The following is a 23,401-nucleotide window of genomic DNA, read 5'->3' on the forward strand; positions in this document are numbered from 1 at the left end:
TGGATCTTGTTTTAGATCGGAGGAGGACTTTAAATTACTGCTTATTATTATTATTTGTTGTTGTTGTAATTATTATAGTTTTTATTTAAGTGGGAACCTAGCTTTTGTATCCATGCGCCAATAGCTACTCGCTGATGTGAAAGTAAAACGAACATGATATGTGATATCGTCATTGTTGTTGGCTCATCTGGTTAGGGTTCTGAGATTAGAAGTAAATTTGATTTTCAAAATGTAATAAGGAATGAGATGAACAGATTGTATATATTGAATGTAAATAGAATTGAAATTAGATTGATAGATAATAGGAAGGGAATTGTTTAATTGAAAGTAAAGGAATTACAAGGAAAGAGAAAGATAAACTTGGTAAATGATTGTATATTGATTGTATGTTCAATTGAGATACAATATGGTCCTATATATAGATCTATACAAGACATCATTAGGGCCGGCTATTAGTGTCTAGGGATTGGCCCATGTTATACAAGTGATATCGATCAATACTCCCCCTCAAGCTAAGGCCGGGGACCAATTCTTAGCTTGGACTTCAAAAAGAGAAAACGTTCTGATGGTAGTGGCTTTGTGAAAATGTCAGCAATCTGATCATGTGTGGAAATAAACTGAACAAATAACTTCCTTTGAGCAACCTTCTCTCGAACAAAATGAAAGTCTACTTCCACATGCTTTGTTCTGGCATGGAAGACTGGATTGGCAGATAGGTATGTGGCTCCTAGATTATCACACCATAGGATTGGAGCAATCTGCATTGGGACACGTAGTTCTCTCAACAATGTTTCAAGCCAAGTTAATTCAGCAACCGTGTCAGCCAAGGCCTTGTATTCAGATTCCGTGGATGACCGAGATACAGTTTTTTGTTTTCTAGCTGACCATGAGATTAGATTTGACCCAAGATATATTGCATATCCCCCCGTGGATCGACGGTCATCCGGACACCCAGCCCAGTCGGCATCAGAAAATGCAGTTAAATTTTGAGCGTCTGTATAGGCATGTAGAACAGGAGAAGATCTGCTAGAGAGTAAAAGACCATGATCTGCTGTCCCTTGTAGATAGCGTAAGATACGTTTAACAGCGGACCAATGATTTTCAGTGGGGGAATGCATGAACTGACAAACTTTGTTAACCGCAAAGGTGATGTCAGGTCGTGATAGGGTGACATACTGTAATGCCCCAACCATTTGTCTATACTTAACAGGATCATCAAACGGAGAACTGTCACCAAGATGAAGAGAAGCATTGGTGGTGCAAGGTGACGGCACCGGTTTGGATTGTGATAATTTTGCACGTTCCAACAATTCAGTAATGTATTTCCTTTGAGAAAGGATGATATCAGACCCTGATCGGACCACTTCAATGCCCAAAAAATAAGATAGAGGACCCATATCTTGTATAGCAAATGATTGACTAAGACGGTGCACAATGTGATCAATGGCCTGGGTGTTATTGCCTGTCAAAATAATGTCATCAACATATACCAGCATATATAGTATCGTCCCATTTTGTGAATATATAAATAAAGACGGATCGGTTTTAGATCCCTTGAAACCGAGAGCAATCAAGGCAGAAGAGAGACGTTCGAACCATGCTCGAGGTGCCTGTTTGAGACCATACAAGGATTTATGTAATAGACACACGTGATTCGGTTTACCGGGGTCGATGAATCCTTGTGGTTGTTTCAGATAGACTGTTTCTTTTAGATCCCCATGTAAAAATGCATTTTGAACATCAAGTTGTCGGAGAGTCCACCGGTTTGTAACGGCTAAGGAAAGAACAACTCTGATGGTGGTGGGTTTCACCACTGGGCTAAAGGTTTCAGTGTAGTCAATGCCAGCTTGCTGATGGAAACCTTTTGCAACTAGACGCGCCTTGTATCGCTTAACTGCCCCATGTTGATCGCGTTTTACTTTATAAACCCATTTGCAATCAACCACATTAGTGTTTGGAACACGGGGAACCAAAGACCATGTACCATTACGGAGAAGTGCAGAGTATTCATCCGCCATAGCCTTACGCCAGTGAGCCTCTTTATTGGCAACGGCAAAGGAGGTGGGTTCGATGTTAGGTGGACTAGTGGAGGTATGGTATGAGGTGGGATTAAAGAATTGGTTTTGTTTGGGGTTAGGTCTTAGGTTAGCTGGTCGTTGGCGAGGTGGAGTGGGTGGAGTAGGTACGGTGGGAGTGGCAGAAGGATATGTGGTGCTGGTCTGTTGTGATGATTGTGGTTGTTGAGATGGGGTAGAGTAACGGTCGAAGGCAGAGATTGGAGTGGTTTGTGGGGCTGTACGACGAGAATAGGTATTAGTGGGCTGAGTAGTGGTGGTTTGGTCTGGTTGTGAGGATGTATCATTGGTTGTGTGAGAGGTTGGAATTTGGGCTGAAGGTGATGGTATGGTATGGGCCGGTTCTGGTGAGATAGTGGTGGCAGATTCGGGTGGGTCGGTGTGGACTGGTTCTGGTGGAATGGTGCGTGCCGGTTGTGAAGTGGTATGGTCTGCTGGTGTATCAGTTGGCATAGGAAAGGGACCGGTTGGATAAGAGGAAACATAGGGATTGATAGGTGTAGGGGGTGACTGGTCGGTAGAATTAAGTAGAAAAGGGAAGGTGTTTTCATGGAACCGAACATGACGGGCAATGTAAATGCGTTCGGAGACGGGGTCAAAACAACGATAACCATGATGAGAAGTGTTATATCCAAGGAAAACACACGGTGAGGAGCGGAAATTCATTTTATGTGGATTATAAGGATGAAGATATGGAAAGCATTGGCAGCCAAAGACACGAAGGAAGGAAAAATCAGGTGGGTGTTTGAACAAGTGCTCGAAAGGAGATATTGTGGAGTTTGTGCGAGAAGGCATGCGATTTATCAAGTAGACGGCTGTTTCAAAGGCAAAATGCCAAAAACGTTGAGGGACGGAGGCCTGTGACATTAATGTTAGACCGGTTTCAACAACGTGCCGGTGACGTCGCTCAACAATACCGTTCTGTTCGCTAGTATGGGGACAAGAGAGACGATGAGTAATGCCTATTGTGGCAAAGAAAGAAGAGAGATTTCGGAATTCTCCTCCCCAATCAGACTGTACAGTTTTAAGTTTAGTAGAAAATTGTCGTTCAGCCATAGTCACAAATTGTTTAAAAACTGCAAAGACATCAGATTTGCGTTTCAAGGGAAACAACCACATGAATTTGGAGAAATGATCAACACATAATAGAAAATAATTGTGGCCATCAAAGGAAGGTACAGGGGCTGGCCCCAAACATCACAAAATACTAAATCCAAAACACACGTACTTTTATAATCAGAAGATAATAAATGTAGTTTGGAAGATTTTCCAACTGAACATGGATTACAATGAAAATCAAAAGTCTTAGCAGAAACAGGTAAATGATATTTAGAAAGCATTGTCTTGAATAATTGAGAATGTGGATGTCCCAATCGTTGATGCCAGGTGGTTGTTGAAGCACGAGTTGTGGAAAAAGCAACTTTTGGAATTGGTTGGTTTATTGGAAGTTTAAGAGAGTAGAGTCCACCGTCACTTGGACCCGTGAGGAGGGTAATGTGTGTAGACTTGTCCTTCACAGAAAAAAAAGTAGCATGAAATTCAAAATAGACATGATTATCTTCACAGAATTTTTGTACAGAAAGAAGGTTTTTCTTGAGGGCGGGAACATGAAGAATGTTGTTCAGGTAAAAGGTTTTGTTAGGAGAGGAAAATTTTTTTGAACCAATATGTAGAATAGGGAGGGCCGTACCGTTACCAACTTGTAGGTTATCATCACCAAAGTAAGGCTCAGCGGAGTCAAACCCTGACATATCTAATGCTCCATGGCCATTGGAACCTGTGTCTGGAAGCCAGTTGGTGTAAGCTTGTGAGCGATGGTCTGCATAGTTAGCAGACGGTTGTCGTGACCGGATGGTAGATGGGTCTCTGTTTGGGCATTGAGATGGGACATGTCCTATCCCGCACCTGTTACAAGTTCCATACACAGTATTTTGATTAGATGCCCAACTAAACTGACCTGAGTTTCGAGTTCCTTGGCTGCGATTGTAGTTGTTGATGTTTCGACCACCACGGCCACCACGGGTACCACGGGTACCACGTGAGTAATGTGACTGTCCAGCCCTGTTTGTATAAAAGGCTTGAGGTGTGGAGGTTTGTGAGGAACCCGGGGCTGGTTGAAGTTGAAAACCGAGACGGGCAACCATCTGCTGAATGGCCTGAACAGTGTCAGGAGGAGCCGAGGCAGAACTTGCTGCAGTGGCAGCCGTGAAGGCTTGTACAGGGGCAACTTCAGAGGTTGGTTTCCTGATTAGAAACTCATGGTCAGCAAGGAGACTGGGAAGCTCAGAGAACACAGCCCGAAAGTCTCTGGCCAGGAGGCCTTGTTTGACTCCATTATACTCTTCACGAAGACCTGCAACAACTAACATAACAACATCTTTGTCAGGCATTGGATGTCCAATATTCGCAAGGGCATTTGCGTATTCTTGTGCCCGAGCGAGATATGCAGCAGAGGTTTCATCCCCTTTCATTTGAATTTTCAGTAGCTGCGTTTTCAGTGTGAATTCTCTTGAAGAAGTATGGGGGGCATAAGCACGTTCAAGAGTAAGCCACACATCACGGGAAGTATCACCTTGAACATGCTGAAAAGAAGCTTCTGAGATGGTTGAGGTGAGTATCATGAGGACGTGGGCATCATTAGATAACCAAGCTGTGTGGTTGGGATTAGGGATGGGAACAACAGCAGCAACATCCTTGTCTGATGTTCCCTGTGATGATGAAATTGTGGATGGAGGGCAGGGAATACTCCCATCAATATAACCGAAGAGTCCATTGGTAACAAGAAACGGCTTGATCATAGCCTTCCAATGTCCATAGTTTGTAGGAGACAAAGTGAAGGCAAACTTGTGAGAGTTGTGTGAGGTTTTCTCGGTAGTAGAGAAGGCTGCGAGGAGGGCCATTGTGTAGCCGAAAAGAAGGGATCAAGGCTTGGAAAAAGAAGAAATTGGCGGCTGATGAACAGTGACGATGAACAGTGTCGATGAACAGTGACGATGAACAGTGTCACGCTAGGGTTAGGTTGCAGGCAATTGTAATTGCTGGAAGGTGGCGGCTGATTAGGGTTAGGCTCTGATACCAAGATAAACTTGGTAAATGATTGTATATTGATTGTATGTTCAATTGAGATACAATATGGTCCTATATATAGATCTATACAAGACATCATTAGGGCCGGCTATTAGTGTCTAGGGATTGGCCCATGTTATACAAGTGATATCGATCAATAGAGAAAAAAGTGATAAGGACAGATAACAATTTCCAGGGTCACACCCTCTCTCTTGGCATGTGCCAGAGCCTACTCAATCTTAACAAAATTCATGAATGACTAATCATAATATCCCCCTCCTATTTATAATGCTTTCTCCTCAAGATAACTATTAGCCACTTTTCACTTTGCCCCTTCGAGAATAGACAAGTAACTCTTTGGAACCAACCCGATTTGTATCATTTCCCACCCCTTCAAAATCAGTCTTGTCCCCAAGACTGAAATCAGGAAATTGAGCTTTAACCCATTCGACATCCTCCCACGAAGCATCGTCCACCGTATGACCCTGCCACTGCACTAACCATTGCTCTACCAAATCTGATCCATCCCGAACATCACGAGTGGCCAACACAGAATGAGGTAGCAAATGCGGAGAATCTGCCATATCTAATTCAGGAGGAAGAACAACCTCAACTGGACCCGAGACCGCCTTTTTTAACAGAGAAACATGGAAAACAGGGTGGATTTTAGAAGTAACAGGAAGAAGCAATTTATAGGCCACAGGCCCAACCTTGTCCACAATCTGAAATGGCCCAAAAAATTTTGCTGCTAACTTCTGGTGAATTCGACTAGCAACTGAAAGTTGTCGATACAGTTTCAATTTAACATACACCCATTCACCTGTAGCGAATTGCACATCACGCCGTTTTTTGTCCACCTGAAGCTTCATAGCGTTAGAAAGATGAAGTTTAAGTTGTCTTAAAGCTTCGTCACGGTCTTGTAGTTCCCTTGCAACAGATTCAACACGAATGACACCCGGAATACATTGGAACACCGAAGGAGGACGCCTGCCATAGACCGTCTCAAAAGGGGTCGTACCCGTGGACGCATGAAATGTTGTGTTATACCAAAATTCCGCCCATGGCAACCAACCTGACCACGTTTTAGGCTGATCAACTGCAAAGCACCGCAAATACGATTCCACACAACGGTTGATAACTTTAGTTTGACCGTCCGATTCCGGGTGATAAGCGGAACTCATTTGAAGTTGAGTACCCATGGACCGAAAGATTTCTTGCCAAAATTTACTTAAAAATAAAGGGTCCCGATCACTCACAATAGATTTAGGAATTCCATGAAGACGAATGATTTCCTTAATAAAAACCTCAGCCACAGATTTGGCAGTATATGGATGTTTTAAAAGGATAAAATGAGCATATTTCGATAAACGATCCACCACTACGAGAATAACCGTGTAACCTTTCGCAGGTGGCAGCCCCACAATAAAATCCATGGAGAGATCTTCCCAGACGACATCGGGAATAGGCAACGGTTGTAAAAGGCCCCCGGGTAGCACAGAACTAGCTTTACACCGCTGACACGTGTCACATTCCCGAATAAACTGCTTAATAGTGATTGTCATTCCCGGCCAATAAACATTTGCAGCTAAGCGTCGATACATACGATAAAAACCCGAATAGGCAGTAACATGAAACTCATGAAGAAGAGCATGAATGAACTTAGAGTTACGGGAAATGACCACCCGATCTTGATAAAATAACACATTGTTTTTTACTGAATATCCCACACAAGTATCCGGTGTAGCCAAACATTTAGCAAGTAACTTTTGAACTTCAGCATCTTGTTTAGCCTCATCCAATAATAAGGCCCCCTGTAGCCAAACTGGAGAGGAGATAGCTTGAAGAAGTTGTCCCGACTCTGCTCGACGAGATAAAGCATCAGCTGCACGATTTTCCCGGCCCGGTTTATATTGAATGTCGAAATCGTAACCCAACAGTTTCACCACCCAATTCTGTTGATCATAGGATGACACACGTTGTTGGAGGAGGAACTTTAAACTCTTCTGATCGGTAGATCTCATATTTGGGTGAGCTCATATTCATTAACTTTTATTAATGCCAAATTTATTGTTTCTTTTGTTTCTCTTGTAAAACGTAGATAGATTTTCTCTTAGATTTTTCTTTTATAAAGGTATAAGCAACGAGGAAAAGAAGCCATATCAGCAAACAATATGTTTTTTTACATTACTTATGAAGGGACGGTAGATATAGACAAAATCGTGGACCCAGTATGTCTTCTCATTTATCAGTTAATTAAAACTTTCATATGCTTGTTTTATATCTATTGTTTGTTAATAAATATTGTCAATAGGTCCAACTACGTGCTATGCAAGACCAAATTGCTTACTTTGGACAAACTCCATCACAACTTTTAACTACTCCTCACATGAAGAAGATGCCACTTTCAGATGTTCTTCATATGCAGGTATTTTAATTCACTCACCAGTATTTTTACTTCTCTCTCTCTCTCTCTCTCTCTCTCACACACACACACACACACACACACATATATATATATAGGGTAAGGATCCTAAGAAAACCATTTGAAAAATGAGAACTTTGAGAACCATTTTGGACCACTAAAAAAGCCTCTAAAAAATATTTTAAAAAATTATAAAACAAACAAAAACAAAAAATTTTAAAAAGTAAAAAAACCAAATTTCTTATATTTCATTCCGGTTTCATAAAAAAAACTTCGTATTATACACGTGTATAATTTCATTTAATCTCTAGTTGCGTAATGTACACATATATACATTATCATTTACCTTAAATTGTACATGTGTATAAAACAACATGTATGTATATATGTACATATTATACATATATGTATAATTTAGCTAAACCGAGACTTTTTTATATGAAACCGGGATGATAAATAAGAATTTTGGTTTTTTTACTTTTTTCATTTTTGTGATTTTTTTTGTTTTATGATTATTTTTCATTTTTGGCTTTTTTGTGGTCCAAAATGGTCTCAATTTTCAAATAGGTCTCACATGATCCTGATCCTATATATATACATACATATTCATATTTCTTGATTCTGTAATATTTACTATATTTAATCTTTTTTCTACATATTATTAGAGATAATATTATACAGGTTCTAACACGTTCTTATCTCAGACCATCTTCCGGAACCCAAAAGAAGTGAAACCATACAGTGTGTCATCACCAGAACGGTGCAATCTACCAGCATACATATTCATATTTCTTGATTCTGTAATATTTACTATATTTAATCTTTTTTCTACATATTATTAGAGATAATATTATACAGGTTCTAACACGTTCTTATCTCAGACCATCTTCCGGAACCCAAAAGAAGTGAAACCATACAGTGTGTCATCACCAGAACGGTGCAATCTACCAGCATACATATTCATATTTCTTGATTCTGTAATATTTACTATATTTAATCTTTTTTCTACATATTATTAGAGATAATATTATACAGGTTCTAACACGTTCTTATCTCAGACCATCTTCCGGAACCCAAAAGAAGTGAAACCATACAGTGTGTCATCACCAGAACGGTGCAATCTACCAGCATCTGCAATCAGGGCATCTTCAGATTCACTCGTGGTGGTTGATATGGAAGCACCAGCGGCACATATAGCACAACACAAATGGCAACCAAACACACCCGATGGTCAAGGAACACCCTTCCTATTTCAACATGCAAAAGCTGCTGCAACCACCACTGGTGGATCCTTCATGCGTATGTTCAAAGGATCATCAGGCTCATCTGGCTCCGAAGATTGGCATTATCCCCAGGCTCTTGCTTATCCTGCACCCGGTATTAGGAGTTCTTCTATAGTCTCCATCACCTATGACAATGAAATTATTACAGGTGGACATGTGGACAATAGTGTACGGTTAATATCATCAGACGGCGCGAAAACCTTGGAGATAGCCCGAGGCCACTCTGCACCCGTCACATGTATGTCACTATCACCCGATAGTAATTATCTTGTTACTGGTTCCCGAGACACAATGGTTCTTGTCTGGAGAATACATCAATCAGGTGCACCGCAAACCAGCGTATCAGAATCCACCTCCAACTCAGGAACACCAACTTCAGCAAATAGTAATACTTCTAATAAAAGCAGCTTACCGGATAAAAACCGTAATAGACGTATCGAGGGTCCGGTACAGGTGATCCGAGGGCATTTTGGGGAAGTGATTTGTTGCTGTGTTGATTCAGATCTTGGAGTTGTTGCCTCGTGTTCTGATAATTCAGACGTTTTGCTTCACTCCGTGAGTCGGGGTCGGTTGCTCAGAAGGCTCGAGGGTGTGAAGGCACACATGGTTTGTCTTTCGCCAGCTGGTGTTGTGATTACTTGGAATAAGTTGTTAAACACCCTGTCGACTCATACGATTAACGGGGTGATGATTTCTCGAGCATATTTTCCGTTGTCGTGTAGTGTTAGTTGCATGGAGGTTTCTTCTGATGGACAGAGTCTTTTAATTGGATTAAATCCATGTTCGGAAAATGATGATGTCAGCAGAAGCAAGTCCAATGATGAAGATGCCGGAATCGAAAGATTAGATATTCCATCTCCTTCGGTTTGCTTCCTTGATTTACACTCTCTTAAGGTAAGATTGTAAGATTATAATATCATGACATGTGTTTTTTGCTTCGATATCACTTTGCTGACGTGGATGTATGTATACACGCTGACAGGTATTTCACACACTGGAACTGAAAAAAGGGCAAGATATAACAGCATTAGCCGTGAACAAAGACAACACGAATCTATTAGTTTCAACAGCCGACAAACAATTGATTGTATTCACCGATCCTGCTGTAAGTCGACAAACAATGTGAATGTTTCAGACTTTCTTTGACTTACGTAGTGTTGACTTTGTTTGACTTGTGTCGTTTTTGTAGTTGAGCTTGAAGGTTGTAGATCAAATGCTAAAGCTCGGTTGGGAAGGTGAAGGGCGTAGTCCTTTCATGAAGTAACGAACCTCAGCTCCACGTTTGTCTTGTTCCACTGTTGTGGGCCCTACCTCCTTGACCACTAGTTAACTAGTCAACCGAGATCGACAATTTTTCGAATGGAACCTGAAGTTGACGACAGACAGATTCAGTAGATGGTGTTGTTGTGGTGTAACATGGTGGTATATAAAGTTAAAAAACTATACATGGATTGGAAAGAGTATTAGATGTACTATAGACATTGTTTATGTGAAATTCGACTTTGTGTTGTAAATTGTTGCCACCGTGAAAGTGGCAGTCGCATTTGAGGTTGTGCAAGTTTTGTCTCCAATATGTGTTTTGCGGCTGATTATGGTAAGAGTATTGTGTTTTGATGTAAACCCGGATATGTTGTGGAACAAAACTAAGAGTATTGTGTTTTGTGTTTACCGAAAAAAAAAGAGAACTGAACGATATCTTTTAATTGTTTGTTTTGGTAGTATAGAGTTTAATATTTAAAAGTGTGAAATTTGGTATACTTGAGTTTTTAGGAGACGATCTCTCTGTGTAAAGTTCTCAAAGCAATCAAAGTGCTAACCATGCTCTCAAACCGTATCATTACACTTATCTTTGTTACAATACAAACGGTAATTGAGCTAAAGAATTGTATAAGAAGATGAACACAGAAGAAGAAGGAGATAATATCCCAAATCAATAGCTAATGTTCTCATTCAACCAGCTGCGTATATGTACAATTAGACCATTCACTATAACCCCTAAACTAATCAACATTTACAATTAACCCCCTTCACTTATTTGATACCTAACAATCTTCGGTTTCTTAAATCGTTTGCGACTGGAGTAAGGTTGGCTAAGGTTGCATTGAGAGTAATCGATATTAGATAAGTCCATTACATAAAGTTAACTAAAACGTTTTCAAGTAAAATACAAGCTTAACAAGAACTTGTTGTGAATTGCTCTTGATCTTTATGCCATTGTATATCATATAAATGCCATCTCTAGTTAGGATTGCAAACAATTTGAACTTTGTTGATTACTCTAACTTGAACCTGAATCAAGTATACTTAATAGATCATGCTTTTCATATTTCGAGTTACATGCGCACTTGAATCAATCAAGCTTGAATGTTTCTCATCCCAAGCTCTAGTCTCGACATTTTAAACTTAAGCTCGTCTAGGCTTCTCTCCGACCCCCTAAATAAGGAACATGTGTACCAATATATTTTTCAGTTACACAATCGATGTCAAAAATTAAAACCAAAACAGTTTTTGTGTATTAGAAAGGATCAAACCACCACGTCTTACAAAGCAACTATATCCACCTGTCTATGCTATATAACTTGAGCTTTGTAGTTCACCAAGTCTTATCGCTTGCAACCGGCTCTTATCCCTTGCTGTCTAAAGGGCCAGTTCCTTGTCTCGCGCAAAACCTTTTTTATCCTCATTGGACAAAGACTGTCCTAACTTACACAAGTTACAATCTCATCTTCTTAGAGATGCTAACTTATTATTTTACATCTTATGTGATGTAACAACTTGACACACAAATTAAATACTTTACCTATATCAAAAATTGCCCAATGTTATAAGCTTTAATACTAGTAAAATACTAAGGGTTGCAGTTGACCGATTTCACAGCTAGGGCTGATAAAGAACCGGACCGAACTAGAAGAGATCTTATTCGCGTTCGTCCGTTAAGTTTGTTTCGGACAAACAAACGGTTAGCGACATTTCGTGTCCGTGTTCATTCGTTAAGGAACTGAGCTTGTTCATGTTCATCAGTGTCCGTTCTTTAATTTTGTGAACGAACACATGAACGCTACCGAAAACTAAAGGATACTTACATACACATAACACAAACGAATAAGATCAAGCAATCAAACACAAACAAACACATTACCGAACGTTCACAAACACATCTGAACATACGCGACCTCTGTTCGTGTTTGTTCGTTGAACTTACCAGACGAAACCAAAGTCCAAGGTCTAAATTATAATATCACAATTCTTCAAGCCCCATTTCTAAAATAATAATAAACACACACAATAACAATAACAATAACCAGTGGAGTCCCTTGAATACAGGATTTGACTTGACTCAACAAAAACAAACAGTCAAAATCGCCACCGTTAAACGCCACCGTAACTCACCGCCGTGATCTCACCGTGACGTCATCACTCACCGGAACACACTCGTAACATTCAATTGCACTTATCCCCATTCAATTCCATGATCTACAGTGTAGATCATGGAATTGAATGGGGATAAGTGCAATTGAATGTTACGAGTGTGTTCCGGTGAGTGATGACGTCACGGTGAGATCACGGCGGTGAGTTACGGTGGCGTTTAACGGTGGCGATTTTGACTGTTTGTTTTTGTTGAGTCAAGTCAAATCCTGTATTCAAGGGACTCCACTGGTTATTGTTATTGTGTGTGTTTATTATTATTTTAGAAATGGGGCTTGAAGAATTAGAGGTGCACAAACCGGTTTTTTTAAAAAAACCGGTTCGGTTATTAACCGGACCGGTTTTTTTTGGCCCGGAAAAAAACCGGTTCGGTTAATAACCGGTTTTTTGCTGTCAAAACCCTAACCGGTCTAACCGGTTAGGACCTGTTAGAACCGGTTAATAAACCGGTTTTTTTATTAACCGGTTCTTTTTATTAACCGGTTTTTTTTTTTTTTTAATTTCGCGGTTTCAAATACGAATATTTGTTTTTTATATTTTGTACTTAATGAAGACCATTATTTTTTCACAGTATAAACAAACCGGTAACTACAAGGCAAAACGGTAACTACAAGGCAAAACGGACTGACCGAAGCCATTCTTTGCTTTCGTTGTTAGGGTTCTTTACTTGGAAGATGAGTATGAGTGTGTGTTGGTGAATGTGTTTTCAACAAACCAAAGATTAAAAACACATAACTTTCATTTATAGTTTTTACATTAAATGGGCATGTGACTTTCATTATTACAAGTCGAGTTTCATTTATAGTCTTTTTGTTGGATGGCTTTCTCAAACATATAGTCTTTTTGTTGGATGGCTTTCTCAAACATATTACAAGTCGAGTTCCATCTTGTTGGACAATCCCAATTTGGCCCCAACCATTGACAATTAGCTTCTACACAAAATTTTTTGTATCTTGAAAATGTTTTATTGTTGCTAAAAACATCTCGTAACATTCTTTTAAAATTGTTTCTTTGCGTTTCGATCACGTTTAACCCATCTTGCACGGCCAAGTTGATAATATGTGCAATGCATCGGCTATGAAAAAACGCTCCATCACAAATAGGTTTATACTTTAATTTTAAATGGACAACCGCGGCCGTATTGTTGGACGCGTTATCAAACGAAATTGAAAAGATTTTATGTTCAATCTTGTATTGTCGAATGACTTTATCCAAGATTTGAAAAATATTTCTACCCGTGTGCGGGTAATCAAACAATTGAAACGCAACGGTTCGTTTCATCATTTGCCACGACTCGGGGTCAACCCAATGAGCCGTCACACAAATGTATGAGTCGGGCGAACCATGAGGTACCTACCACACATCCGTTGTTAAGTTTACACCAGTTTGTAAGTTTGAAAAGTATGAAATTAGTTCGGATTTAGTGTTTTTCCATGCTTTAAGACAATCTCTTCTAAGGGTCGAACGACTTACGTGTTGGTAGCGTGGTTGAACATAGTTTTGCATCATCTCCGTGAATTGAGGGTTGTCGAAGTGGTTGAAAGGAAGTGTTTGTTGAATCACAAAGTTTGAAAACTGTTGACGTACCGCTTCAACGTCGTACGTAAACACCGCTCCTTGATTCGTCATCTCCGGCTGCGAACTACTTCCCGATTCGTCCTTCAAGGCCTTGCAAAAGGGCCTTTGTACATGCGCTTTTAAAGTGGAGTTTGCATCTTTGCCATAAAACTTCAAACAATGTTTGCATCGAGCTTTTTGGCTACCGTTAGACATTTCGCATAGGTCGAAATGTTGCCAAACATCATGGTTTCGTTTCGTGGGGATGACCCGAACGACCGTTTCTCCCGTGTTCGAGGCACCCATGTTGACGGATGAAGCAGCACTTTGGGAGGCCATGATAATCGACTACGAAATAAGAGTGGTATACTCGAGTATGAAATAAACGACTACGAAATAAGAGCGTATGGAGTGGTAATGTGGTATAATTGAGCGTGAGATAACAAAATAATCGCGTATGAAATAAACGTTTAGAGCGTTTGGAGTTGTATAATCGAGTGTGATCTAACCAATACCCAACCTAAACTATATATAGATGTTTGTGGGGGTAAAATGGTAAAAAAAAAAAAAACGGTCCAAAAACAAAAAAACGGGCATATAGCCGTTATAAACCGGTTTTTTTATAAACCGGTTAACCGGTTTTTCCATAACCGGTTAATAAAAAAAACCGGTTTTTCCATTAACCGGTTCGTTAACCGGTTTTGGATCTAGAACTTGTAACCGAAAAACGAACCGGCGGTTTCTAAACCGGTCAAACCGGTTTTCGTAAAAACCGGTTTCCGGTTTAAACCGGTTTCCCAACCGGTTTTTTTGGCCATCTCTAATCTACACGCGTCTAATTTTATTTAGGTAAGCCAGATCTGACTGATTTGTAATGTCTAATTTTTACGTAATGTTTATTAGCGTAATTGACACGTGGCATGATGTTTAGGTGATTGATTGATTAAATCATATCTGGAGATTAATTAGTGAAGGAGAATGGAGAAATCAAGTACGTTAGATTATATAAACCAGATGTTTCCTACAGGTCAGTCATTTTATATTCTAATTATTATTATTAGATCAGATTATTATGAATTTGTGATATAGTAGTGTTTAGTGTATATTGTAAGGATATAGTTGTGTTAGATAACTAGTAGTGTTAGGTAAACGTGTAAACGAACGAACGAGCTGCTCGAGATCAGATCGATAAAAGTATCGAAGTGAGTGGAGTTTTCGAGGTCGAGATTTGTTTGAGAAGCTCGTTTAGGCTCGTTGAACTGCCTTGTGCTTTATTAAACTTTATTAGATCAGATCATTGTGAATATGTGATATAGTGTTTATTGTATGTTGTAAGGATATAGTTGTGTGAGATAACTAGTAGGTTTAGGTAAACGTGTAAACGAATGAATGAGCTGCTCGAGATCAGATCGATAAAAATATTGAAATGAGTGGAGTTTTTCGAGGTCGAGACTTGTTTGGGAAGCTCGTTTAGGCTCGTTGAACTTTAACGAGCTTTGTGTTTTATTAGATCAGATCATTGTGAATTTGTGATATAGTAGTGTTTATTATATATTGTAAGGATATAGTTGTGTGTGAGATAACTAGTAGTTTTAGGTAAACGTGTAAATGAACGAGCTGCTCGAGATCAGATCGATAACAATATCGAAATGAGTGGAGTTTTTCGAGGTCGAGACTTGTTTGGGAAGCTCGTTTAGGCTCGTTGAACTTTAACGAGCCTTGTGTTTTATTAAACTTTATTAGATCAGATCATTGTGAATATGTGATATAGTGTTTATGTATATTGTAAGGATATAGTTGTGCGAGATAACTAGTAGGTTTAGGTAAACATGCAAATGAACGTACGAGCTGCTCGAGATCAGATCGATAACGATATTGGAATGAGTCGAGTTTTTGAGGTCGGGACTTGTTTAGGAAGCTCGTTTAGGCTCGTTGAACTTTAAAGAGCCTTGTGTTTTATTAAACTTTATTAGATCAGATCGATAACAATATTTGAATGAGTGGAGTTTTTCGAGGTCGGGAGTTGTTTGAGAAGCTTGTTAAGGCTCGTTGAACTTTAACGAGCCTTGTGTTTTATTAAACTTTATTGGATCAGATCATTGTGAATTTGTGATATAGTGTTTATTGTATACTGGAAGGTTATAACTGAACTAGCTTCTGGTGATTAGTTGTGTGAGGTAACTAGTAGTTTTAGGTAACGGTGCAACCAAACGAGCTGCTCGAGATCAGATCGATAAAAGTATCGAAATGAGTGGAGTTTTTCGAGGTCGAGACTTGTTTGGGAAGCTCGTTTTGGCTGTGCTTTATGTCTTTATGAAAATTTATTAGATCAGATCATTGTGAATTTGTGATAAAGTGTTTGTTGTATACTGTGAGGATATAACTGAAGCATCTGGTCTCAACAATTGTGTGAGATAACTAGTAGCTTTAGGTAACAGTGCAAATGAATGAGCTGCTTGAGATCTGATTGATAAAAATATTGAGCTTTTTCGAGCTCGAGACTTGTTTTGGAATCTCGTTTCACCTTTGAATTTCTATGTATTAGTTTCACACTGCACAGCTGAGCTCGAGCAGATCTTTGGCTTATTTAAGGTACTAAAGTGCTCGAAACGAGCCGAGCTCATATGACGTGTCATTTACACTCCTTGTTTTAGGCGTATTGGATTTTGTAGATGATGGAACTAATGTACTTAAAAGTTGCCAACATTGATTTATAGAGAATTGTCCAAAATATGTTTGTCAAATCAAACCTGATTTACATGTGTGATGCATCTGGACTGAACAATTGTGTGAGATAACTAGCAGTTTTAGGTTTAAAGCTTCTGGTGAACAATTATGTGAGACAACTAGTAGTTTCAGGCTTAATGGATCTTGTAGATAATGGATCATAAGCTAGGGGAAGCTGTGTACGACATAATGACATATGGAGTTATGAACATGTAAAGATACACATGCTGAACAAACATAAGAGGTGCATTTATAAAATCAAATAGAAATTACCGAGTTATTAGATTTTATATTTGATTTCATCTTATATGCTTTTTTACATGTGTGATTTATTTATTGGATCAGATCACTGTGTTATAGTTTTTATTGCATACTGTAAGGATGTAACTGAAGCATCTGTACTGAACGATTGTGTGAGATAGTGAGATAACTAGCAGTTTAGGTTTAGTGGATTTTGCAGATGATGGAATAGAAGTACCTAAATTTGGTTTACATTGATTTACAGAGAACTGTTCTAGAATATGTGCTTTAAGCCAAGCCTGAACTTTTGTCTCATAATCATAGGCTGGGGGAAGCTAGGGGTGTGCACAGTTTGGTTTGGTTCGGTTATTAGCCTCAACTGAAACCGAAGTCATCGGTTAATCTAGTTTATTAACCAATTGGTTTGGTTTATTTGGTTAGTTTGTTGGTTTTTGGTTCGGTTAATAACCGAAACCAAACTTGGGCTGAAAATTTTGCTTAGAAATAAATGAACTGAAGGTTTTAATACATGAAATGGAGGTGTAAAACATAAAATGAAGGTATAAATGGTCAAATACATGAAATGGAGGCATAAAAGCTAGAAATATCAGTAAATGTGAATGGTTCGGTTTGGTTAGTCGAGGGTACAAAGAAAACCAATAATCGATTTTTCGTTAATTCAGTTTTCGGTTAATTCGGTTAACAATTCGGTTATTGCTCACCGCTAGCTATGTACAACATAATGACATATGAAGTTCTGAGCATGTAATGATACACATGTTGAACAGAGATAAGAGGTGCATTTGTAAAATCAAATAGAAATCACCGAGTTACAACTTCTTTAGGATTTTTGAAGATTAGAAAATTGTAATACTTCATCCTTTGTAGGTATAGGTTACACCTACAGGCTACAGCTGCACATGAATGTTTCTGTCGTATAATGCTTCTTGTACCCCAATCTCTATTTGCATAGTTGTGTTGATCTTTATGACGCATCTTCTAGATTAGTTTTTCTTGTATTCTGACATTATGGAATGTTCACTTTCCAGAAGCATCTTTATCGGGTGTAGAGCCACTGATGCAAAAAGTACACAATGAGATACGCATTGTGGATGCTGAAATTTTAACGGCTGTTCGTCAACAGGTGAGTTTGTGTTTTCCAATGGTTTTTCTTGCCTAATCATAAAAAAAGTTACATTTGGGACATAAGTTTTACTTATTATTTGCATTACAGAATCTTTTGTGTTCTCATAGTCCTCATTATTATTAATATTTTACCTTTAAATGATTCATTTATTTGAGAGCAATCTTGGAACCTTATTCATTGTGGAACTTTTTATGCCCAGAGTAATTCAGGATCAAAAGCAAAAGAGGATCTGGCTGCAGCTACAACTGCTGTGAAGGTCTGTTGACATTAATTGAAACTCTTTTATACTGGAAGATTCAATTCACTTTTTTTTTATTACAAGAATCACACAATTTAGCTTACCTCTGCTGATAATATTCTACTGTAGGAACTCATGTATAAAGTCAGAGAAATTAAAAGCAAAGCTGAACAAAGTGAGGCAATGGTTCAGGAAATATGTCGTGACATTAAAAAGCTGGATTTTGCAAAGAAGCACATAACAACTACTATCACAGCCCTCCATCGTCTTACTATGCTTGGTACGTGTTCAAGCCTCAAATCATGACTTCTTTTAAAAAGATATTCTGATACAAAGTCTGATGGTTGATTTTATTGGCCTACAAGCTCTTAGATAACACTTTATTTTAACTATGACACTATGACAGTATCTGCCATTGAACAACTTCAAGTAATGGCTTCCAAACGTCAATATAAAGAGGCTTCAGCACAGTTGGAGGTACCTTTCTTTTCTGCAATGTTTGTAGATTGGTACCTGTTCAAAAGGAGAATATGTATCCTGCATGAACATCTGTTATTGTTAATATACATGTTTTTTTTTGTATGCTTCAGGCTGTCAGCCAGTTATGTAGTCATTTTGATGGCTACAGAGATAACCCGAAGATCACCGAGCTAAGAGATAAGTTCAAGAACATTAAACAAATTCTCAAGTCCCATGTCTTTTCTGATTTCTCCAGGTGTGTAAATTTGATGTTTTTAACTTTTTTTTCGGAATCTGATGTGATTTATTTGACTTGATACATAAACAAAATCATTATTGTAATTTAATGATTTTTATTTTTGTTATTTTTTCTTTCATCCCAGCTTAGGTACGGGGAAAGAGACTGAGGAAAGTAATTTGCTGCAGCATTTATCAGATGCTTGCCTAGTTGTCGATGCACTAGAACCATCAGTAAGAGAAGAGTTGGTTAAGAACTTTTGTGACAAGGAACTTATTTCATATCAGCAGATATTTGAAGGAGCTGGTATGTTTTTGTTTTCCATAATTACTTTCTATATGTAGCTAAAACTGTTAGTATCTAATTCTGAAAGCATCTTGCGTTTTATCAGAGCTAGCAAAGTTAGATAAAACAGAGAGGAGATATGCTTGGGTTAAACGCCGTTTAAGAACAAACGAGGAGATATGGAAAATCTTTCCCACTTCATGGCATGTTGACTATTTGCTCTGTATTCAGTTCTGCAAATTGACCAGGTTTGTAGTTTTATCCCATTTTGAAATGCCATTGGTCATGCTAGATACTATTGTTCATGTTATCTATTCTAGATAATTCAGTTACATATTCTTTATTTCAGGACACAGCTTGAAGATATTTTGGAAAACTTGAAAGAGAAACCAGATGTTGGAACATTACTGATGGTAAATTCTGAATTAGCATTGTTCAGCAGTTATATCTATTGCTTGCACTTTATAGTGTCTTTATAGTTATTAACTTATTATTATATTATAATTATTATTTCATGAAACTTGATTCTAGACTTTGAAATTATGTGCAGGCGTTACAACGGACAATAGAATTCGAAGAAGAGTTGGCAGATAAATTTGGCGGTAGTGGTAGTAGCAGAACTGTGACTGATGGGTTTGAGGAAACAGATAAAACAGAAAATAATAATCAAGCTGTACTAGACATTCGTAAGAAGTATGAGAAAAGGCTTGCTGCACATCAAGGAAACCAAGATGATGTAAGCTGCTTTATTTTATATTCCTATTTATTTTTGACAAATATCTGAAATTTTGTGCTTCTTGTCAGGATAAAGATTTAGCTGTGCCTGGAGCTGGGGTAAGTTTTTGACTTTTAAATTGCTATTTGTCTCATGCTTACATCAACATTAAAATGTTATTAAAAACTTGGTGGTGACTGGTGAGTATTACTTTGTATTGGTTATGGCAGTTCAATTTCCGAGGAATCATATCATCTTGCTTTGAACCACACTTGACGGTGTATGTAGAATTTGAAGAAAAGACACTTATGGACAACCTGGAGAAGCTTGTTCAGGTTTTATCAGCCTCTGTGTTGATTTTCATTCTTATGTTCAGATATCGAATGCTTATTATATCTTCAAACTTTATAGGAAGAAACATGGGATATGGATGATGGAGGTCAAACTAGTATTTTATCCAGTAGTATGCAAGTAAGTTCAACTCATGTGTTTGAATAATTCAACCATATTTATAATTTTTATACTACTTGTGTGCTTCTGAATTGCTAACTTGATACACATCCTCTATGTCAGGTATTCTTGATTATTAGAAGGAGCTTAAAGCGGTGCTCTGCTTTAACAAAGAGCCAAACTTTGCTAAATCTATTCAAGGTCAGTTTTGGAATAAGTTATCTACATTCTGCTGTTACTAATAGTTTACTTATGGTCATGCAACTGTTTTCCATATATGGCTAATAGGTATTTCAAAGAGTGCTTAAAGCTTATGCTACAAAGCTTTTTATGAAGTTGCCAAAAGGTGGCACAGGGATTGTTGCAGCTGCCACGGGGATGGATGGACAAATTAAGGTTTTCTTTAACTCTATAGATCCAACCTTATTAATAACCAACTCTACTTCCTGATATTAATGTTAGTATTGTGTGACACTGAATGCAGACATCTGATAAAGATGAAAGGATGATATGCTATATCGTGAACACAGCAGAATATTGTCATAAAACGGTCAGCTTTTCACCTGTCAGTTATCATATTGTGTATATGGTAGGAGTTATTTGAGTTATTTGCTTTTACAGGCTGAAGAGTTGGCTGAAAACGTCTCTAAAATGATAGATACACAGTTGGCTGATGCTGTTGACATGTCAGAAGTACAGGTAAATAATATGTCTTATTATTTTTATCTGATAGCTATACATAATATCTCATATTGTACAGGACGAGTTCTCAGCAGTTATAACCAAAGCATTGGTAACATTAGTTAATGGATTGGAAACCAAATTTGACATTGAAATGGCTGCAATGACACGTGTACCATGGAGTACACTTGAAAGCGTGGGCGATCAATCAGAGTAAGACACAATTTGTGCATATAAAAACGTAAAAGTATTCTGCTAAGAATTTGTTTTCACAAATTTGCTGTGTTTACAGGTATGTTACAAACATAAAAATGATCCTTAACGGTAGCATCCCTGTACTTGGAAGCCTTCTATCTCCCGTTTATTTCCAGTTCTTTTTAGACAAGGTAATTAGCGGCATTAGCCTTATATCATATTTCTGTATGTGACATGCATATTGGTTTATAATCTGTTTTTTTTTTCATGCAGCTTGCATCGTCTTTAGGTCCACGCTTCTATCTCAATATCTTTAAATGCAAGCAGATATCTGAGACCGGAGCTCAACAAGTACTTTTTTATACTTTTATTCTTAGCATTGTTTCTGATATTTAGAATGAAGACATATGATATCAGTTATTAATTTGTCGTTTTTTTGCAGATGTTGGATACTCAGGCTGTGAAGACAATACTTTTAGATATTCCATCTCTAGGAAAACAGGTAATATTTTATATATGCTCTACAAATATTGCAATTTTGGTTATTATAGTTTCATTTAGTTAGAAATTGCTATGAACAGACATCGGGAGCTGCTAGTTACTCAAAGTTTGTGAGTCGTGAGATGAGCAAAGCGGAAGCACTATTAAAGGTTTGTGTTTCGTTCTCTCTTCTATAAAGATTTGAAAAGTCATTATTTGCATTTGAAATATTATTGTTTTCTATGTTATTATGTACAGGTTATTCTGTCCCCGGTTGACTCGGTAGCAGATACATACAGTGCACTACTACCCGAGGGATCACCTTCCGAGTTTCAGCGAATCCTAGAGCTCAAGGTTGTTCTGTTCCTTTCTTTTCGGTGGTCAGTTTTATTCAAAATGTTTTTCATATATTAATAGATCTTGTATTATTCATCATTTAATAATACAGGGGCTGAAAAAGGCAGACCAACAAACAATATTAAAAGATTTCAACAAACGCGGGTCCGGGATCTCTCAAGTACCGATTGCCACGTCAGCAGTCCCAGTGATCGCAGCAGTAGCTCCTACACCTGCTCCTCTGGTTAGCCAGCTTTCCGGTTCAATCATTGCATCTAGGGAGGACGTACTCACCCGAGCAGCAGCACTTGGTAGAGGTGCTGCTACAACTGGTTTTAAACGGTTCCTTGCTTTGACCGAAGCTGCAAAAGACCGAACCGATGGACCTTTCAGAAAACTGTTCAATGCGTGAGCATGTTGTAATTTGTGTTTTATATAGAAAAAAGACGTAATGAAACGAATGATTGTTTTATGTTTTGGTTACGGCACAGATCCAAGATTTTCAACCAGAGTATGTATGACACTATTACTATCAACATTTTGTTTGCGGTACATGAGCTAAATACTAGGTGTTTGTTGTTTCAATACAGTTTTTATGTTACACTTATGTGTCGCTAAAGCGTCTTTAAGAGATTGGTTAAGTTGAGAGCAAGGTTGGTCATAGGTTGTGATTTGAATTGTGCCGCTAAACTCAAGTTAACGTGTTTGATCGACTAGAATGATTGTCAATCGATACTTGGTCATCTATTTTGGACTTGTAAAGTTCCATAGACTAGAAGCAAAAACAAACTCGCCATTGCCAACAATCAACCAAAAAGGTATTTACAATAGAAAGAACGAGACATTTTACTTCAATTTTCATTCATATCAAAACATTAAACAAGTAACCTAACTAAATTACGTAACGAAAATCCAGAAACATAATACAAAAGCAAATAAGGGGAAAAATGCAGAGAACAAAGAACTATGTTAAGATCATGAATAGGATTGCATAGTATCATGGCAATGTGGATACGTATCAAAACGGGGTGGAAGAATCAAATGAATACGCCTTCGATGGTTTTGAAGAGATGTTAGGGGAAGGGATTGATTGCAGTTGAGAGTCGAAACTACTTGGAAAGTAAACCACACATTACTATGTTGTAAAACACGCTTCAATAGTAGTAGACTAGTAGTACATTTAGCCATAGTTTTTTCTTCTCACAAAGCATATTTACTTTCTAATAAATAACAATGAGAGAGTGGAGAGTATATAACTCAATACGTGTGTAGTGTGGCTGAGAAAAAAGATAGGAAGATACATGTGTGGCTGAGAATGAGAGATTTCATGAATAGTGAATTACTGAGATTGACATAAAGATTGTTTTTAATATATATATAC

The 23,401-nt window shown here is 38.2% G+C and overlaps 2 protein-coding genes across 2 annotated transcripts; both read left to right on the forward strand.

Moving 5' to 3' along the window:
• The first annotated feature begins 7,156 nt into the window (after nucleotides 1-7,156).
• LOC143536322 (BEACH domain-containing protein C2-like) lies at nucleotides 7,157-10,412 on the forward strand. Its single transcript, XM_077030342.1, has 6 exons — nucleotides 7,157-7,168; nucleotides 7,273-7,369; nucleotides 7,453-7,566; nucleotides 8,622-9,740; nucleotides 9,829-9,951; nucleotides 10,036-10,412. Exons 2-6 carry the CDS (start codon nucleotides 7,313-7,315, stop codon nucleotides 10,108-10,110), a joined length of 1,488 nt encoding a protein of 495 aa, XP_076886457.1. The 5' UTR covers nucleotides 7,157-7,168; nucleotides 7,273-7,312; the 3' UTR covers nucleotides 10,111-10,412.
• A 4,266-nt stretch (nucleotides 10,413-14,678) lies between these two features.
• On the forward strand, nucleotides 14,679-22,501 carry LOC143536323 (vacuolar protein sorting-associated protein 53 A-like). The gene is made up of 24 exons (XM_077030343.1): nucleotides 14,679-14,856; nucleotides 17,846-17,940; nucleotides 18,143-18,199; nucleotides 18,311-18,461; nucleotides 18,588-18,658; nucleotides 18,772-18,896; nucleotides 19,024-19,184; nucleotides 19,270-19,411; nucleotides 19,513-19,576; nucleotides 19,714-19,899; nucleotides 19,968-19,997; nucleotides 20,109-20,213; nucleotides 20,290-20,349; nucleotides 20,452-20,529; nucleotides 20,617-20,724; nucleotides 20,813-20,878; nucleotides 20,950-21,027; nucleotides 21,089-21,222; nucleotides 21,302-21,395; nucleotides 21,478-21,555; nucleotides 21,647-21,706; nucleotides 21,786-21,854; nucleotides 21,943-22,038; nucleotides 22,133-22,501. Exons 1-24 carry the CDS (start codon nucleotides 14,808-14,810, stop codon nucleotides 22,430-22,432), a joined length of 2,457 nt encoding a protein of 818 aa, XP_076886458.1. The 5' UTR covers nucleotides 14,679-14,807; the 3' UTR covers nucleotides 22,433-22,501.
• Nucleotides 22,502-23,401: the final 900 nt, after the last annotated feature.

The sequence above is a fragment of the Bidens hawaiensis genome, unplaced genomic scaffold (assembly GCF_021521415.1).
Source record: "Bidens hawaiensis isolate Kalapana, Puna unplaced genomic scaffold, B.hawaiensis_p1.1 tig00010780_1, whole genome shotgun sequence".
NCBI classification, from domain to species: Eukaryota; Viridiplantae; Streptophyta; class Magnoliopsida; order Asterales; family Asteraceae; genus Bidens; species Bidens hawaiensis.

Coding starts and splice junctions, on each gene's coding strand:
- LOC143536322 (XM_077030342.1), top strand. CDS start 7,313: ATGTTTTTTTACATTACTTATGAAGGGACGGTAGATATAGACAAAATC. Junction 7,370..7,452: donor TAGACAAAATCGTGGACCCA/GTATGTCTTCTC, acceptor TATTGTCAATAG/GTCCAACTACGTGCTATGCA. Junction 7,567..8,621: donor CAGATGTTCTTCATATGCAG/GTATTTTAATTC, acceptor TTCTTATCTCAG/ACCATCTTCCGGAACCCAAA.
- LOC143536323 (XM_077030343.1), top strand. CDS start 14,808: ATGGAGAAATCAAGTACGTTAGATTATATAAACCAGATGTTTCCTACA. Junction 18,659..18,771: donor AGGCTTCAGCACAGTTGGAG/GTACCTTTCTTT, acceptor TGTATGCTTCAG/GCTGTCAGCCAGTTATGTAG. Junction 21,396..21,477: donor TCCAGTTCTTTTTAGACAAG/GTAATTAGCGGC, acceptor TTTTTCATGCAG/CTTGCATCGTCTTTAGGTCC.